The 20,445-nt window shown below is 47.5% G+C and overlaps 1 protein-coding gene across 1 annotated transcript in view; it reads right to left on the bottom strand.

Moving 5' to 3' along the window:
* grid2 (glutamate receptor, ionotropic, delta 2) overlaps positions 1-20,445 on the bottom strand; it is a 467,741-nt gene that overhangs the window by 294,530 nt on the left and 152,766 nt on the right. Inside the window, exons 8-9 of the mRNA XM_070859425.1 lie at positions 15,792-15,893; positions 6,091-6,288 (exon numbers count right to left, since the gene is read on the bottom strand). Coding sequence (XP_070715526.1) covers positions 6,091-6,288; positions 15,792-15,893 — 300 coding nt within the window. The remainder of the gene's footprint in view (positions 1-6,090; positions 6,289-15,791; positions 15,894-20,445) is intronic.

Below are 20,445 nucleotides of genomic sequence, written 5' to 3'. Positions count from 1 at the left end.
GCAGCTCACACTGCCACCCAACTTAGTTTCATCTGCAAATTTGGAGATATTACATTTAATCCCCTCGTCTAAATCATTAATGTACAACGTAAACAGCTGGGGCCCCAGCACAGAACCTTGTGGTACTCCACTAGTCACTGCCTGCCATTCTGAAAAGTACCCATTTACTCCTACTCTTTGCTTCCTGTCTGACAACCAGTTCTCAATCCACATCAGCACACTACTCCCAATCCCATGTGCTTTAACTTTGCACATTAATCTCTTGTGTGGGACCTTGTCGAAAGCCTTCTGAAAGTCCAAATACACCACATCAACTGGTTCTCCCTTGTCCACTCTACTGGAAACATCCTCAAAAAATTCCAGAAGATTTGTCAAGCATGATTTCCCTTTCACAAATCCATGCTGACTTGGCCCTATCATGTCACCTCTTTCCAAATGCGCTGCTATGACATCCTTAATAATTGATTCCATCATTTTACCCACTACCGATGTCAGGCTGTTTTCTCTCTCCCTCCTTTTTTAAAAAGTGGGGTTACATTGGCTACCCTCCACTCAATAGGAACTGATCCAGAGTCTATGGAATGTTGGAAAATGACTGTTAATGCATCCGCTATTTCCAAGGCCGCCTCCTTAAGTACTCTGGGATGCAGTCCATCTGGCCCTGGGGATTTATCGGCCTTCAATCCCATCAATTTCCCCAACACAATTTCCCAACTAATAAGGATTTCCCTCAGTTCCTCCTTCTTACTAGACCCTCTGACCCCTTTTATATCCGGAAGGTTGTTTGTGTCCTCCTTAGTGAATACCGAACCAAAGTACTTGTTCAATTGGTCTGCCATTTCTTTGTTCCCCGTTATGACCATTCTGTCCCACCAATTCTTTTGAAACTAGAAATAAAAATGTGGAATTATGTATGGTCCAAAATTGCAGGAAATCGAAGAAAAATACATATGTTAATCTTAAATGGTGAATCCATTTTTCAAAAAGTAAAGATAACAGACTTGAAAGCTCCAATGTGGGATGATGAATTGAAAGTGTGCACTGTGCAGGTTTGCATCAGGATCCCTTGTGCTACTTACTGTTTGCCGGCCTTTTGTTACGTGCAAGACAGGAATTCCCAAGAATTTTAAGCTTCACATTGGTCGTAACGTAAACTGGATGAGATGAAAAGAGTATAGGGAGCCACTTTGTTTTATAAAGCTCCCCCTAGCTGTTTTATTGTAGAATAATGACTAGATTTGTGGTGTGGTGCAAGGCCATGATTGACTTGGTCCATCTCCACTATTACAAATGAAAAATACTGCGGATGCCGGAATCTGGGATAAAAACAGAAAATGCTGGAAATCTCAGCGGGTCAGGCAGCATCTGTGGAGGGGAAGCAGAGTTAATGTTTCGGGTCATTGACCCTTCGTCAGAACTGGAGAATGTTTTGTCTCTCGAATCTCTCCTGTCTTCCACCCTATCACATACCTTCCCTTTTGTTCTTTCTTCCCCTCCCCCTTTCAGGGCTTGTTAAGAATCTGTTCTTTCCGAACACTCTCCAGTTCTGACGAAGGGTCATCGACCTGAAACGTTAACTCTGTTTCTCTCTCCACAGATGCTGCCTGACCCGCTGAGATTTCCAGCATTTTCTGTTTTTATTCCATCTCCACTATGTTGCCTTCAACTTCAAACAAGCTGCATTATCAGCAACCCAGCAACAGATACGTACTGTTGTCTCTGCGCTTACTTGCATGTAATAAAATAACTCCAGAGCTAATTTATACTCTCCTTTCAGACCCCCTTTCAGCCTAATCAATTCATTACTGAAAGCACTTTTATGTTGTTTTATTGTGGATAACTGGTGTTTATGATCGCACTCGAGAGGGTACAGAGGAGATTTACGAGGATGTTGCCAGGACTGGAGAACTATAGCTGTGAGGAAAGATTGGATAGGCTGGGATTGTTTTCTTTGGGATAGAGGAGGCTGAGGGGAGACCTTATTGAGGCGTATAAAATTATGAGGGAGGTAGATAGAGTGGATAGGAAGGATCTATCTTCTTTAGCAGAGTGGTCAATAACCAGGGGGCATAGATTTAAATTAATTGGTAGGAGGTTTAGAGGAGAGTGGAGAACTTTTATCTCCCAGAGGGTGGTGGGGGTCTGGAACTCACTGCCTGAAAGGGTTGTAGAGGCAGAAATCCTCTTCATTGTTAAGAAGTACTTGAAATGCCGTAACCTACAGGACTACGGACCAAGAGCGGGAAAGTGGGATTAGGCTGGAAAGCTCTTCGTTGACCAGCAGAGACACAATGGGCTTAATGCCTCCTTCTGTGCCGTAATTTTCAGTGACATGATTCTATGATTCAGGTACCAGCGGGTAAAAGTCAACCACATCGGTTTGGAACTGGAGTCACATATAGACCAGACCAGGAGGTTACCTTCCCTAAAGGACATTAGTGAACCAGCTGTGTTTTTACAACAATCCCACATCTAATAGAAAAGCAAAATACTGCGGATGCTGGAATCTGAAATCAAAACAGAAAATGCTGGAAATCTCAGCAGGTCAGGCAGCATCTGTGGAGAGAGAAACAGAGTTAATGTTGTGGGTCTGTGTCCCTTCGTCAGAACTGGCGAATGTTCGGAATGGACACATACTTAAGGACCACTGCAAGGGGGAAGGGGAGGAAAGAACAAAAGGGAAGGTCTGTGATAGGATGGAAGGCAGGAGAGATTAGAGAGACAAAAGGGATGATGGGCCAAATTGAAATGGTAACGGCAGAAGTTAGAAAAAGGTTGGTGCAGATTGGGTGTGAATGGCGGAATAATGACAAGCTGCCATTGGAGACAAAGAGAAAAAATATATTAGATGGAGGGGGGTGGGGGGCGGTGGGGAACAGAGCCAAAGATGGGCAGAGGTTACGCTCTGAAATTGCTGAACTCGTTGTTGAGTCCAGAAAGCTGTAAAGTGCCTAAACGAAAGATTAGGTGCTGTTCCTCGAGCTTGCGTTGAGCTTTGTGGGAACAGTGTAGGAGTCCGAGGAAAGAGAGATCAGAGTGGGAATGGAGTCGAAAATTAAAGTACAGGCGACCGGAAGCTCGGGGTTACAAGTGAGGTGTTCAGCAAAGCGGTCACCCAATCTACATTTGGTCTCCCCAATGTCGAGGAGATCCCATCGTGAGCAGCGAATACAGTATACTAATTTGAAAGAAGTACAAGTAAATCCCTGTTTCACCTGGAAGGAGTATTTGGGGCCCTGGGTTATCACATCTAATATTGGTAACTTTTTTCGATACCAATTTTTTATTTCCAAATTAAAAAAAAATATGCCCTGGTTGGATTTGAACGTGCATTCACCTGGATTATTAGTGTTGTTTGTGGATTACAAATGCTGCAATATAACCACTGCACTACCGTATCCCCTGTAATAATATGGCTACTGTGTTTCTGCTGCCTTCTCTGATCTCAGTGTTTGCTCACACCACTGATGTTCTCACAAACCATGTTGGATTTATCACCTGAAATGTTTGGCACTGAAGCCTAATTTCATTCACATCTAACAATGTTTCATTTTTATTCTGTCAGCTGTGGCTCAGTGGGTAGCACACTCGCCTCTGAGTCAGAAGGTTGTGGGTTCAAGTCCCACTCCAGAGACTTGAACACATAAATCTAGGCTGACACTCCCAGTGCAGTGCTGAAGGAGTGCTGCACTATCAGAGGTGCTGTCTTTTGCATGAGACGTTAAACCAAGGTCCCTGTTTGCTCTCTTAGATGGGCGTAAAAGATGCAACGGCACGATATCGAAGAAGAGCAGGAGAGTTATCCTCGGTGTCCTGGCCAATATTTATCCCTCAACCAACATCACTAAAACAGCTTATCTGGTCATTATCACATTGGGACAGGAACTGTGGTTCTCGTATTCGACTGTTCAGCCACCTAAGGACTCATTTTTAGAGTGGAAACAAGTCTTCCTCGATTCCCAGGGACTGCCTATGATGATGATGCTGTTTGTGGGAACTTGCTGTACGCAAATTGTCTGCCGCGTTTCCCACATTACAACAGTGATTACACTTCAAAAGTGCTTCATTGGCTGTAAAGCGCTTTGGGACATCTGGTAGTTGTGAAAGGTGCTATATAAATGCAAGTCTTTCTTTTCTTTTTATTGAGCAGCCAAGGTTTAGAACCCAGGGCCACATTGCAGGTTTGAAGAAGTCTGCCATGGTGGAACCAAGGTGTTGTGTTAGATATAACAGAAGGGGGAGCATGAGCAATGGAATCTTCCATTGTGGCCGGAATATCCTCAGTTATAGAAGGGGAAGATGGAGCGAAAGTGGCAGTGAGACCAAAGAAAAGCAGCACCTCATTCCTAGACAGGGTAGCTGGAGAATTTTACAGTGGTTTATGGAGTGTGATTGGTGGCTGAGCATTTTACAAGAGGCAGACAGGAGATAGTGACCAAAACATATCGTGTAATGTGCGTGAAGTCTATCTAAAGGATGATCAAAACGTTGATGCTGTTTTTCTGGGGTTTCTACGGATATTCCTCCAAGGACATCTTGGAGGAGCAGGAGAATCTCCGTGGACATTCACCCCCATTATTATGCCGCAAAGGTCAGGTTCCTCCAGCAAGGACGGGTTCTCGTGTGTGTAATAGAGCTTCCCCTAGTGGGCTACTGATGAACTGCAACTACTGATATAAATCATAAAGGATCATGTGGCAGGGTCACATGATGACAGTCTGTGTTAAAAGCCATCTTGTGTGCAGTGTGCTTGTTGGTGCTGTCGTAAGGATATATTACAGTGTATTACTACTCGGAACTCCTACACGGCAAGCGAGCCCCAGGTGGGCAGTGGAAATGCTTCAAGGACACCCTCAAAGCCTCCCTGATAAAGTGCAACATCCCCACCGACACCTGGGAGTCTCTGGCTAAAGACTGCCCTAAGTGGAGGAAGAGCATCCGGGAGGGCGCTGAGCACCTCGAGTCTCGTCGCCGAGAACATGCAGAAAACAAGCACAGGCAGTGGAAGGAGCGTGCAGCAAACCAGACTCCCCACCCACCCTTTCCTTCAACCACTGTCTGGCCCACCTGTGACAGAGACTGTAATTCCTGTATTGGACTGTTCAGTCACCTGAGAACTCACTTTTAGAGTGGAAGCAAGTCTTCCTCGATTTCGAGGGATTGCCTATGACGATTACATTGTGGAACGTGTGTGCATTAACTGGGGGTGCCCAGCCCCTGGTATTTCATCCCAGGGAGCGTTGGATTACTGAATCATCTCTTCACCGTATAAAAGATGGGGATCATCATAGGCAGTCCCTCGGAATCGAGGAAGACTTGCTTCCACTCCTGGAGTGAGATCTTTGGTGGCTGAACAGTTCAATACGAGAGCCACAGACTCTGTCACAGGTGGGACAGGTGGTTGTTGAGGGAAGGGGTGGGTGGGACTGGTTTGCAGCACGCTCAGGGATATGAGACTGCTGTTTGATAAATGAGGGAGAAGTAGGGTTTTGGAGACAGATATGGATTGCCTCGTTTGAAATATTCTGAAACAATGTGTGTCTTTTTCCGAATTCATATTTCATGATTTTCCTAGAAATCCCGATGGAATAAAAAGTAAAAAAAAAACAATGAATAATTAAAACTTCTCAGCGGCAATAGTGGCAAATGTGAGCGGTTCAATTTGTGTCGCTCCTTCAAACTCGCTTTTATAGCAAAGGCAAACAGCACTCGACACTCATAAAGAAAGAACGTGCATTCATGAACACCCATTGTCAGGATCAATTGTGCCCAGGCCAGAGATGGCAAGGGCTTTCGGAGAATTAAGGGAATATTTCACAAGTTAACGCTTGCAGCATGGAGCTTTATTCAATTGGCTGCCGCGTTTCCCACATTACAACAGTGACTATACTTCAAAAAGTACTTCATTGGCTGTAAAGCGCTTTGAGACGTCCGGTGGTCGTGAAAGGTGCTATATAAATGCAAGTCTTTCTTTCTTTCAAGCTGAATTGCCAAAGTTGAAAGGTCAGCGTGACTGAAAGTCGTAATCATTAAAATAAGTACGGGCGAGTAAGCATGCACGGAGCTGTAACAAACAACGGCGAGACTGACCTTGAAGGCGATTTCTCCAATCAGCCCATTCCAGTTTCCATTGGGTTGCTGACTCCCAAACTTGTGATCAGGAGCCACGTAGATTTCATATTTGAAGCCCAGGTAACTGGACAAGGCATCCAGGACATCGATGGAGAACCCATAGTATTTCTTTGTTCTTCCGAGCACGTTTTCTGACACCATAACAAAAGGTTCCTCCTGAAAGGGAAGAGATGTGACAGGGTCAAGAAGTGTGCGAGTGACATTTGTAGGATTCATGGACATGTAGGATGATGAGGGATAGTTTTGCTGTGGTTGGGTGCCCGCAATTTCCCGCAAGATGTTTCCTGGGAATGGCATTCCCAGGTACTCTATTGTGGGAACTGCAATGTATATACCGGTGAGTATGCGCAAAGGTTTGTAGAGCTCTTGAGTTGGGAGTGGCTTGGCCAGTCATGTGATGTTCACAAGACTCAATAAAACCCCAACCAGTTGGGTTCAGGGGATCCACGATGAGGCACTGGTTGTGAGCCGGGAATGTGTAGTGTGATTGTTAAACCTTTTGCTAATAAACTAACTAGTTCTTAATAGAAATGTGTTGCTATGAATTCTTAAGCAAAGAACCCATGAAGCAAAGACATTACAGGAGCCATCACTGTCAAACCTGGTCCTGTCTTTACCCAAAGTCCACAGATACACACACTTTCCACCAGTGGTCATTGGATAGTGATGACATATGGGGACCCTGGCTGATCTTCCTCCCCCTCCCTAGGAGCGCTGGGCCCAGATGTTACCACTGCTCTGATTGAGAGAGATAACTGAGCTTAAACCAGCAACTGAACTTGCGATCTTTCTGATCTGTATGGCCCAGAGACTTGAGTGTAAATGCTAAGCTGACACTCCCAGTGCTGTGCTGAGGAAGCACTGCACTGTCAGAGGTGCCGTCTGTCATGTATCTCACACTACTGTATATAACTGTATCTTATCATGCTATACATGACTGTAACTAGATATGACCTGTAACCACAAGCATACTTTACCACCAGGGGTGCACTTGCAGGAGACACTGCGTACCTGTTCCACACAGGTATATAAAGGCAGGTCTCAGGCAAGTGTGGGACTCGAGAGCTGTGAAATAAAGGTGCAGGTCCAGAGTGACCTTGACTTCAGCATATGCCTCGTGTAAGTCTGTACTGCAGGGTCAGGACTTTACACCGTCTTTCGGATGAGGCCCAGTCTGCTCTCTCAGGTAGACGTAAAAAGAAATCCTATGACACTATTTCGAAGAAGAGCAGGGGGAGTTCTCCCCGGTGTCCTGGCCTATATTTATCCATCAACCAATATCACTAAAATTGATTATCTGGTCATTATCACATTGCTGTTTATGGGAGCTTGCTGTGCGCAGATTGGCTGCTGCCTTTCCTACATTATGATAGTGGCTACACTCCAAAAGCACTTCATTGTCTGTAAAGCGCTTTGGGATGGTCTGAGATTGGAAAAGGCAACATATAAATGCAGTCTTTTTTTTTTATTACTAGCACGCCAGCCCCTTACTATGAAGTTTAAAGGATGTTGGTTTCTCTGGGGTGTATTTGACTTTTGGGCGACCTTTTGGCAGAGCGTGCTGATTGGCTAAGAGGCCCTCGTGAACGAATTCGCCTCCTTTGTGCCTCCTGTTACCGCCTCCGGGGGGGGGCGATAATGTGGCGCTACCGGCTTTACGACCGGGCGCGGCGAGAGTACCAACGCCCGCGACCTTTCCGTTGAGGTTTGCGGCGGCAGTGACGCCTAACACCACGGGCTCCTGTGCCCGGAAATTGTGACGTCATCGTGCTGCCATTGCCCTCAGTCGTAGCCCAGGGCCCGAACTTTGGTTACGCCCCTCTGCGGCATCGCCGGGCGACAACACCGACAACTGCCGGAGGGGTTTATCGGTAGGTCGGGTGCCGCGGGAGCGCAATTTCAAGGGGATGAAGTCTGCGGGGGGGGGGGGGGGGGGGGGGAGGGGCAGGTGAATTTGTTGTCATGCCGAACGTTCATTTTTCATGATTTTCCTGGGCCGCGATTGATCAGCCCTGCACTCCGCGAGAATGCTTGGCGCTGATCGTGACGGTTCGCGGCTGCCATTGGCGACGAGGTACCTCTGTCCATGGAACGATTTCTCTTCCCTTTACGGAAGGGAAAGCACCTCCGTACCGGCATGGCTGCCCTTGACATTGCGCAGCGTAGCAACGCTGCCGCCGCCGCCCTTCCTCCCGGCTTTAGCGCTCTAAGGGAAATTGTAGCACTTGATTGAGCGCTCCACTTCCTTCTTGGAGCGCTAAACCGGAAGTTGGCGTCGGTGTCCCTTGCGTATCACCCGGCGATACTTCCTGCGCTCCCGCAAAGTTATCACCCCGAATGGGGCGCCACACAATTTCTCCCCTCCAAAGTAATTGTGCGAGTTACAGCTGAGGAAGATGGAAAGCATGATTCACAGTGATCGCGACAGATAGGTTTACCCAGAGACTACAGCTAATGCTTATTTTCAATGAAACTGCATTTAACAGCTCTTGCAAGTTCTGAGCAGCGATCGCCTGATCTTGTGGATGCACCAGAATACGCAAGGTGGGAAGAACTTTGCTGCGAGAGCAGAACCTCAGCCATGTTTGAGCCAAGAGTCGATGGAAGTGGAAATGTTGGAATGAGAAACCGTTCAATGCCAGCTGGAAAAACAGCACTTTCTTCACTTGCACAGATTGAAGGACCAGGGCCAGTCAAAGAAACAGATGCATCAGGGAAATGCAGGGAGAACGAGTTCTCGAAGAACAACACAGTTGGTTGACTTATATGGGTAACCTTCAGATCATATAAGAAATAGGAGTAGGAGTCGGCCATTCAACCCTTCGAGCCTGTTCCGCCATTCAATGAGATCTTCAGCCTCAGCTCCACACCCCCATATCCCTAGATTCCCTTAACATCCAAAAATCTACCAATCTTTGCCTTGAGTATACTCAACAACTGAGCATCCACAGCCCTTTACACCTTAGCGGTACCACACAGAGCCTCATCGGACAGGTGTATGATTTCCAGCCATTATGATTGCAGGACGGTGAAGACCGTGAATTGTTTTTCATTCCTTCATGGGATGTGGGCGTCGCTGGCAAAGCCAGCATTTATTGCCGATGAGAAGGTGATTGATAGAGAATTCAAACAGGCTGCATTTAGACAGGCTGTGAAAATTCACAGACAACAAGTCAGAGATGCTACATGCATTTCAGCATGTTGCATTAAGGCATCAATCAACTTGACATTTTAGGACCCTTGGGTAGTGAGCCAATAAGGTCAAAGAAGGCGAGTTTTTTTCTGTAAATTGATCCAGGCATAAATACAGCCATTTTGACCATGTGGTTTCAGTAAGACAAAGGAACTGGCAATCAGCCAGCAGTTTGTTGCTCTCTGCCAAGATTAAAAAGTTAAAACTACCATCGGAGTTCGTATTTCATTGGAAATTAAGAGATCTAACAGTGGTGGTAAGCTGCCTTCTTGAATACAACTGAGTGGCTCGCTGGGCCATTGTGGAGGGCAGTCAAAGAGTCTGGAGTCACATATAGGCCAGACCAGGTAAGGGCCATAACTTTTCTTCCCTGAAGGACATTAATGAACCAAATGGGCTTTTATGACAAGCTAGCTTTTTATTGCAGATTTATTCATTTAACTGAATTTAAATTCTCCAGCTGCCATGGTGGGATTTGAACTCATGTCTCTGGATCATTAGCCCAGGTCTCTGCATTACTGGTCCAGTAACATAACCACTATGCTACCGTACCCCTGCTGACATCATGGCATCCGATTGGAAGAAATCCCCCAGGAAAATCCCGACGTCAATACTTTTGTTCTCATTTAAAGCGCGCACATCCTTCCACTGTTTCCATGTTCTCCACTGATGACTCCTTTTAAAAAAAATTGTTCCTGGAATGTTGGTGTTGCTGGCAAGGCCAGCATTGATTGTCCATCTTTAATTGCCCTTGAGAAGGTGATGGTGAGCTGATGTCCCACTCTGTACCTGACTGTATTAAGGATACATTTTGTGAATGTATACCCCTGAGAAGGGGACCCTCCCCACAATCTTCCATTCATTGGATCCAGTGCGCTCAAAAGCATGGGGAGTACTCTCAACCGGCATGGATTCACACTGCGGTGCACACTCCTCTGATCCACCTCTTGACCGTCAACTTGTGGCAGGTCATTTAAATGGTGATGGCTTGGGAAGTGTCAATGTACAGAGGGACCTGGGTGTCCTTGTACACCAGTCATTGAAAGCAAACATGCAGGTGCAGCAAGCAGTTAGGAACGTAAATGGTATGTTGGCTTTCATCGCAAGAGGATTTGAGTACGGGAACAAGGATGTCTTACTGCAGTTATACAGGGCCTTGGTGAGACCGCACCTGGAGTATTGTGTGCAGTTTTGGTCTCCTTACCTAAGAAAGGATATACTTGCCACAGAGGGAGTGCAGCGAAGGTTCACCAGACTGATTCCTGGGATGGCAGGACTGTTGTATGAGGAGAGATTGGGTCGACTAGGCCAGTATTCACTAGAGTTTAGAAGAACGAGAGGGGATCTTATTGAAACGTATAACATTCTGACGGGGTTGGATAGACTGGATATGGGGAGGATGTTTCCCCTGGCTGGGAAGTCTAGAACAAGGGGTCACAGTCTCCGGATAAGGGGTAGCAAATTTTGGACCGAGATGAGGAGAAATGTTTTCACTCAGAGAGTGGTGAACCTGTGGAATTCTCGACCACAGAAGGCTGTGGAGGCTAAATTCACTGAATATATTTAAGGTAGATAGATTTCTAGACATAAAAGACATCAAGGGGTATGGGGAGAAAGCGGGAATATGGTGTTGAGATAGAGGATCAGCCATGATCATATTGAATGGTGGTGCAGACTTGAAGGGCTGAATGGCCCACCACTGCTCCTATTTTCTATGTTTCTATGTAGGACCACACTGTCGATGACCATTTTCAGTTTGTGCCTGTGAGAATAACATCAGCAGGAGAAGCAATGGTGACACTTCATTATTGATATTTGGCATTGAATTTTTTTGGGTGGGTACCACCTGTCGAACAGATTTGCTCACCATTCACAGCCAAGCTGTAAACACTGTTTGCACATACCCTCTTGCGATTTCGCTGCCAATGCCAAAACGGAGCAAATCTTCCTTCTGTGTGTTTATAGTAGGGTTGCCCGCTCTGTTTGACAGTATGCCTGGACATTTCATCACATGAACTCCTGCCCCCTACGGCCCCGCCCCTCTCCCCCCAGGCTGCCGTCATTGGTCGGCCAACACGTTCATCCTCACGACACACCACTTTCCCATGGCCAGTTAGCAAGCGAAGGGACTCTTCATTTCCCAGTCGGATGACTATCATTCAAATGGTCTTTCTCCTCCGCCCTCCCACCATCTCCAATATTTGTATTACTAATCCGACAATTCTGGCCTCTCGTGCCTCCTCGATTTCAATCGCTCCACCATCGGCGGCAGTGCCTTCAGCCCTAATTCTTGGAATTCCCTCTCTCAGCATCTCCACCTCTTTCTCTCCTCCTGTAAGATGCTCCTTAAAACCTACCTCTTCGACCAAGCTTTTTGTCACCTGCCCTAATATCCCCTTACATTAGCTGCTTTCCAATCCTCTCGGAGTGAGTGATCACAGTATGGTTGAATTTGTAATACAGATTGAGGGTGAGGAAGTAGTGTCTCAAACGAGCATACTATGCTTAAACAAAGGGGACTACAGTGGGATGAGGGCAGAGTTGGCTAAAGTAGACTGGAAACACAGACTAAATGGTGGCACAATTGAGGATCAGTGGAGGACTTTTAAGGAGGTCTTTCATAGTGCTCAACAAAAATATATTCCAATGAAAAAGAAGGGCGGTAAGAGAAGGGATAACCAGCCGTGGATAACCAAGGAAATTAAGGAGAGTATCAAATTAAAAACCAATGCGTATAAGGTGGCCAAGGTTAGTGGGAAAATAGAAGATTGGGAAAATTTTAAACGACAGCAAAGAATGACTAAGAAAGCAATAAAGAAAGGAAAGATAGATTACGAAGGTAAACTTGCGCAAAACATAAAAACGGATAGTAAAAGCTTTGACCGATATATAAAATGGAAAAGAGTGACTAAAGTAAATGTTGGTCCCTTTGAAGATGAGAAGGGGGATTTAATAATGGGAAATGTGGAAATGGCTGAGATCTAAAACAATTATTTTGCTTCGGTCTTCACAGTGGAAGACACAAAAACCATGGCAGAAATTGCTGGTCACAGGAATGTGGGAAGGGAGGACCTGGAGACAATCACTATCACTAGGGGGGTAGTGCTGGACAGGCTAATGGGACTCAAGGTAGACAAGTCCCCTGGTCCTGATGAAATGCATCCCAGGGTATTAAAAGAGATGGCGGAAGTTATAGCAGATGCATTCGTTATAATCTACCAAAATTCTCTGGACTCTGGGGAGGTACCAGCGGATTGGAAAGCAGCTAATGTAACGCCTCTGTTTAAAAAGGGGGCAGACAAAAGGCAGGTAACTATAGGCCGGTTAGTTTAACATCTGTAGTGGGGAAAATGCTTGAAACTATCATTAAGGAAGAAATAGCGGGACATCTAGATAGGAATAGTGCAATCAAGCAGACGCAGCATGGATTCATGAAGGGGAAATCATGTTTAACTAATTTATTGGAATTCTTTGAGGATATAACGAGCATGGTGGATAGAGGTGTACCGATAGATGTGGTGTATTTAGATTTTCAAAAGGCAATTGATAAGGTGCCACACAAAAGGTTACTGCAGAAGATAAAGGTACGCGGGGTCAGTAGAAATGTATCAGCATAGATAGAGAATTGGTTGGCTAACAGAAAGCAGAGAGTCGGGATAAATGGGTCCATTTCGGATTGGAAATCGGTGGTTAGTGGTGTGCCACAGGGATCAGTGCTGGGACCACAACTGTTTACAATATACATAGATGACCTGGAAGAGGGGACAGAGTGTAGTGCAACAAAATTTGCAGATGACACAAAGATTAGTGGGAAAGCGGGTTGTGTAAAGGACACAGAGAGGCTGCAAAGAGATTTAGATAGGTTAAGCGAATGGGCTAAGGTTTGGCAGATGGAATACAATGTCGGAAAGTGTGAGGTCATCCACCTTAGGAAAAAAAACAAAAAAAGGGAATACGATTTGAATGGGGAGAAATTACAACATGCTGCGGTGCAGAGGGACCTGGGGGTCCTTCTGCATGAATCCCAAAAAGTTAGTTTGCAGGTGCAGCAGGTAATCAGGAAGGCGAATGGAATGTTGGCCTTCATTGCGAGAGGGATGGAGTACAAAAGCAGGGAGGTCCTTCTGCAACTGTATAGGGTATTGGTGAGGCTGCACCTGGAGTACTGCGTGCAGTTTTGACCGCCTTACTTAAGGAAGGATGTACTGGCTTTGGAGGGGGTACAGAGACAATTCACTAGGCTGATTCTGGAGATGAGGGGGTTACCTTTTGATGACAGATTGAGTAGACTGGGTCTTTACTCGTTGGAGTTCAGAAGGATGAGGGGTGATCTTATAGAAACATTTAAAATAATGAAAGGGATAGACAAGATAGAGGCAGAGAGGTTGTTTCCACTGGTTGGGGAGACTAGAACTAGGGGGCACAGCCTCAAAATACGGGGGAGCCAATTTAAAACCGAGTTGAGAAGGAATTTCTTCTCCCAGAGGGTTGTGAATCTGTGTAATTCTCTGCCCAAGGAGCAGTTGAGGCTAGCTCATTGAATGTATTCAAGTCACAGATAGATAGATTTTTAACCAATAAGGGAATGAAGGGTTACGGGGAGCGGGCGGGTAAGTGGAGCTGAGTCCACGGCCAGATCAGCCATGATCTTGTTGAATGGTGGAGCAGGCTCGAGGGGCTAGATGGTCTACTCCTGTTCCTAATTCTTATGTTCTTATGTTCTTATGTCAAATTTAGTTTACTAACGCTCCTGTGAAGGGCCTTGGGACATTAAAGGTGGTACAGAAATTCAGGTTGTTGTTGTTATTGTAATAAACTAAAGTAGTCACAGAAATTGAAATACAACACGCTATTTTTTCACGCCCTGGTGATTTTCCTCCCGGGTGCTGCTCGCAGCCGTGACCTGGAGATTAACTTTCAATTTCCGGAGATTCCAGGGCAATGATGTCGGGTTGACAAGCCCTCGTGTCTGGCCTAAAAGAAATGGGTTGCAACTCACATTTGGAACTCAAACCATGCGCATTCTGCCTCTAATTACTACGCTGAAGGAAAATGTAGTTCACAAATTGCCCCCTCCCCCTTGGTGGGCAGAAGGGCGAACAAGGCCTCATTTACAAATATTTACTTCCATCTGTAATGTATTTGCTTCATGGCTTCTTTGCTTAAGAATTCATAGCAACACATTGCTATTAAGAACTAGTTGGTTTATTAACAAAGGTTTAACAATCACACTACACATTAGCAGTTCATCCACTCGGCTCACAACTGCATACCTCATCGTGGATGACCTAGACCTAACTGGCTGGGGTTTTATTGAGTCTTGTGAACATCTCGCGACTGGCTAAGCCACTTACAATGCAGCAGTTCTACAACTATTTTGAGTAGAAACTTTAAATCAAGTGCCTGGAACAGCTCCGCAATTATTTTTGTGAATCTATAAATCAAGTGCCCCCTTGTTAATGGAGTCGGGGGGGGGGGGGATGTGTGGGTGGGGAGGGGGCACTAAAACTGGCAAATTAAACAAATTAAACTTTAAACGATCAAATTAAAATTTGTTTGCTGGGGGTGATGATGCACCCCAGTCCCTCCGGCGCCCACCTCTCGCGGAAGGCCGCGAGCGTACTGGTGGACACCGCGTGCTCCATCGCCAGGGACACCCTGGCTCGGATGTAACCGCGGAAGAGAGGCAGGTAGTCGGGCTGAACGACCCCTTCGACCGCCCACTGCCTGGACCGGTTAATGGCCACTTTCGCCGTGCCCAGGAGCAGTCCTACGAGGAGGCCTTCCAACCTGCCCGCTCCCCTCCGCACGGGGTACCCAAAGATCAGGAGTGTGGGACTGAAGTGCAACCAGAATTTGAGGAGCAGCCCCTTCAAATAATGGAACAGGGGCTGCAACCTCACACATTCGACGTAAATGTGGACTCCTCTAGACCGCAGAAATTGCAGGCGGCCTGGGAGTCTGTGAACCGACTTAACAATCGATTGCGCGGGACTGCTTCGTGCAACACCCTCCAGGCCAAGTCCCCAATAAATAGAGGGAGGTATCCCGCATAGAGAGCGCTCCATTGGGGACCCCCGCCTCTTCCGGACGGCACGATGGTGTGCCATGGCGTGTCCGGACGGCAGACGAGGATGGCAAAGTGGAGAGTGAGCAAGAATCCCCTCCGCACAGAACTGAAAGGCACGGAGCAGCTCTACAAACGCTTGAGCATACTCACAAGTGCATACATAGCACCATCGAAAGGAGAGAATCCAAACGATTAATCACCGTGCCGCCTTACAAAGCAGCCGAATGGATTAATCATAGGCAAAGGGAACCCACGAGTTGACCTCACCGCACATGGTCATTAAGCAATGCCACCTTAATCCACTCTTTTCAAGATCAGCCGATAAACTACCAGTGTTAACAGAGCAGCACTTTTTTGAAACAAATTAGGCCGAGGGAAGGAATAAAAAGCCCTTACCGGCAGCGTTACCACCCGGAGCATCACTCCACGCATGTTGTTCTCCAGTTTTTTATCTGTCAGGGATCCGTTCAACCCGGAGTCAGGTTTCCAGGTGGCAAGCTGTGAAAGAGGGAAGATGGGTCAGTGCGGCATTATTCAAATCACAAGGCTACCCTGGTGATGCATACCGAATGGGGTGGAAATTCGGTCGCCCCCTCTGTCGCGGCGCTAAGCCGGGCGGGGCGGTAAATTTTGCGCCGGCAAACGGTTTGGGTCTGCCGCCGCACAATGAATCGACTGGGCCCTGGGTTTGGAGCGGAGAGCTAAGGGAGGCGTTACACACCTCTTTGAGGGCGCTAGGCCGGCTGAGCAACTGAAAATCTCCAGCTGAACAGCCGGCATCGGAGAGATTTCCGGGGCGCCAACAGTGGCGGCAAAAGACCAAAAATCCAGCCCAATATCTCTGTGTTACCCTGACAAAGCCTTAAGCTCAAACATTCACACCTACGAATTGACAAGTCCAAAGTTTCTGTTGAATTTGAGGATCTGTCACTTTCACACGGATTGCTAGCTTGGGAAAGTTTCACCTCGTTTGCTTTCTACCATCCTGGCAGTCGCTCGATACAGCGCTAATAGAGTTGTTGGCTAATCTTGGCAATCTGTCAATGAGTTTACAACAGATCCAGACCCGAGGCGAGGAAAAACCCCCAGTAATGGAGAGCTTTGTGAACCACAGGTCCAAAGTCATCTGTCCCTCCCACGCTCACTGCACTCACCACACACCATGTCTCAAATTACTCCTATACTGTATCGAAAATGTTATTTGCTGAAAGAAATCTATCTAACTTGCATTTGCAGTGACAGCCATGGCTCAGTGGGTACCACACTCCTCGCCTCTGAGTCAGAAGGTTGTGGGTGCAAGTCCCACTCCAGGGACTTGAGCACAATAATCTAGGCTGACGCTCCCAGTGCAGTGCTGAGGGAGCGCCGCACTGTCAGAGGTGCCGACTTTCAGATGAGACGTTAAACCGAGGCCCTATCTGCCCTCTCAGGTGGACATAAAGAATCCCATGGCACTATTTCGAAGAAGAGCAGGGGAGTTCTCCTTGGTGTCCTGGCCAAGAGTTATCTCTCAATCAACATCATTAAAAAACCCAGATGATCTGGTCATTATCACATTGCTGTTTGTGGGAGATTGCTGTGCGCAAATTGGCTGCCGTGTTTCCCACATTACAACAGCGACTACACTTCAAAAGTACTTCATTGGCTGTAAAGCGGGTTGAGACATCTGGTGGTTGTGAAAGGCACTATATAAATCCAAGTCTTTCTTGAATCACTGAATCAGCACTAACTGGTTACACCTTCTCCCTGGGGAGTCTGTTCCATAAATTGACCACCCGCTCACTGAAATATTGTTAGTTCTGAATTTCCCCACCCCTCCCGCCTTGAAACGCAGGTCGTGTCCTCTGGTTCAACTGTTTTGGACAAGGTGAAAGCAGCTTGTCATGGTCGACGTTATCTCGTCTCTTCACAATCCTAAAAACAGCAATCATTCAGTCTCCACTCAACCTTCTCTGTTCTGGTGAGAACAGGCCCAATTTACATAATGGTTGCTCCTAATCCAATCCCTCCATCCCCTCGATCATTGAGATTGCTTTCGCATGATTCCAACGATGTCTCCGCAAGATCGTACAAATCTCCTGGGAGGACACACACACCAATATCAGCGTCCTCAACCAGGCTAACATCCCCAGCATTGGAGCACTGACCACACTCGATCAGTTCTGCTGGACGGGCCACATTGTTCGCATGCCAGACACTCCCAAAGCAAGTGCTCTACTCGGAGCTCCTTCACGGCAAACGAGCCAAACGCGGGCAGCGGAAACGTTACAGGGACACCCTCAAAGCCTCCCTGATAAAGTGCGACATCCCCACTGACACCTGGGAGTCCCTGGCCAAAGACCGCCCTAAGTGGAAGAAGTGCATCCGGGAGGGCGCTGAGCACCTCGAGTCTCATCGCTGAGAGCATGCAGAAATCAAGCGCAGGCAGCGGAAGGAGCGTGCGGCAAACCAGTCCCACCCACCCCTTCCCTCAACGACTTTCTGTCCCACCTGTGACAAAGTCTGTAGCTCTCGTATTGGACTGTTCAGCCACCAAAGAACTCACCTCAGGAGTGGAAGCAAGTCTTCCTCGATTCCGAGGGACTGCGTTTGATAATGAATTGGGAGAATGCCAAAGGAAAATGTACATAAATATTGCCAGAGTAGATGCTTAACACAGGAGGACATAGTGGAGGGGGAACAGGCCATTTAGTTTATTAAGTACACCCTTTGTGACATACTTGCCATCGACTTTGCCCAGATTATTTAAGGATTTAACTTTTTTTTTCTTGTGACAAAGGAACAGGCACAGTCTTGAGTGTGGGATGGAGAGAAGAATCTCCAGAGAGCCTTGATACTTCGACTGGGTAGCTGACCTTGAGACTGGACTTGAATACCACAGATTGGTACGGACCCAGACGATATACCTCATCGGGAGAAGCAGCAAGTAAGCCAGAGGGGTAATTGGTGAGAATTTATCCCAGCCCACGCATCTTTAAGACCACTGCATAGTGTGAAAGAGTGTTGTGTGTCCCAACCAAGCCTTAAGGGCTTTAGTGGAGAAATTTTTGCAAGAATCATAAGCGTGCGCACATTCTGTTGGACAGATTTAGTGGTGCAATTTTGAATCTGAGCAGGGGTGTTTTAGATGTGGGTACTTCGCATTAGGGGCCTGTTTAGACAGGCCAGACTGTGTGTTGTACTGTGTTTGTTTGTATTACACTACTAGAGTGTGTTTTTACTAGATACAGGTGTGTTTTAACTTGAATAAAAGCATTGTGACGGTTAAAACCGAAAGATCTGTTTATAACTGTATATTACTATTCACAACTATAATTCCGGTGTCTAGAACTGTTGTAAGAGGGATGATTTGAAACCACCAAGGGCAAAACCACTTACAATATCTTCCACATACATAGCTGGACTCTTACTCACACAAGTTCCTTTCTTTTGCAGGCCAAAGTTGCACATAACAGGAGGGAGCAGCAGCAGACTGGAGGTGGGAGAAAAGTTGAACTCAGTGACTTGAGTGATCTGGACAAGTGAGAGCTGCGGCTCATTGGCCGGCAAGTAGTGTACGCCGTGTCCGGTGGAGACATCGAGCCCGCTGTGGCAACAAGGGTATCTCTAGCCTCTCTTCTCATCGCACTTCCCGTTCAACCACAAGGCCTTCTCACTTTCCAGCCCCTCATTCTGTCTGCCTTCCTTACTCCATTCCTAGCCTCCTGTCCTCAGCTTAACGTGACTCTTGCCATTTATGCTTTCAGATAACCATGCAGCCAGCAGATGATGAACCTGTCCCTGAACCCCGCTCAACAGAGTCGTGAGGGAGAAGAGGAGGAGGAGGGGGAGTAGGAGGAGCCAAGCCATGTGTCACTGCTTCTCTCAGCCGTAGGCACCAGCTCAGATACTGGCACTACGCGGTCCTTAGAGGTTAGGTTAGTAGAGGGGTCTGCACTGGGTGACGCACCGGGGCCTAGCAGGCTGCAGCACGGTCAAGGGGAAAGGGAACCTCGGGAGCCATCTCCCCGGAGGGAGAGTTCGCACGCGAGTTCTGCTGCACAGGACTCAGGTGAGGACCTCGACGGGGCGGCATTCACACAAAAGATGATGGCCATGCACTCCGACACGATAGGTGCAATGGCAAGGTGCCCGAGAGCCTCCCGGCAGTGGTAAGGAGCATGGAGGAGCCTGCCTCCTGCATTGTATACAGCTCTGCGCACAGCATGGAGCCCATCATTGCCGGTGTGTAGACGATGGCGGACTCCCAGAGAGGCCGTGTGGATCCAGACCTCATGACGCGTGTCATGGGCGATGTGGCAGCTTCCATTGCGGCACAGGCGGAAGCAACGCAACGCTGCAATGCAGACAATGGTTGGCGGCATGGAAGCTCAGACTGCTCTCATGCAGCCTTGGTGCTGTCGTGCAGTCAGTGAGTGCTGGCATCGAGTTTCACACTGCTCTCCCGCAGACTCAGCTGGATGCCACGCAAGCTCTGACTGCTGCCATTGCCGCTGGGCCCACCACTGCCCACCGGGGCTCTCAAGGTGTAGCAGCAGCCCACCAATCTGTCCTGCAGCGGGATTGCTGGGGACGCTGAGGTGCTGCCCCAGGGGAGTGGCAGTGGGTCAGTGGAGCAGGAATCTGCTGTCCTCTCTCTCTCAATGACAGCATTCCTGAGCCCGCCGCTGCCACTCCGCCATTACATTTGGTCCTGCATGTCACCCAGGCAGCCCAGACTGCCGCTGCCCAGCCTGAGGTGGTGCAGTCTACAGCCGGGCCTTCCAGGCCCAGAGCTGGTCGAGGGCATCCTGCAAGGCCATCTGTATCTCTGGCCCTGACACACAGCAGCTCTCCACCAGCCATGCTGCAGCCACAGGGGACAAACTGCGGAGCAATAGTAGAATAGGTAAACGATAGAGGGGATATAAGGAAATGCACAAGGGTGATTCATAGATACACAATTACACAGTTTATTGTTGTTTTATAAATTTTGATTGCAATGTTTAACATTTGCTGTTGTTTCTCATTTCAGCTTTGGGGCTTTGGTATGGAAGGGCAAATTGATGTG

The sequence above is a fragment of the Pristiophorus japonicus genome, chromosome 2 (genome assembly GCF_044704955.1).
Source record: "Pristiophorus japonicus isolate sPriJap1 chromosome 2, sPriJap1.hap1, whole genome shotgun sequence".
NCBI classification, from domain to species: Eukaryota; Metazoa; Chordata; class Chondrichthyes; family Pristiophoridae; genus Pristiophorus; species Pristiophorus japonicus.
This window is presented reverse-complemented; position numbering and strand designations above follow the sequence as displayed.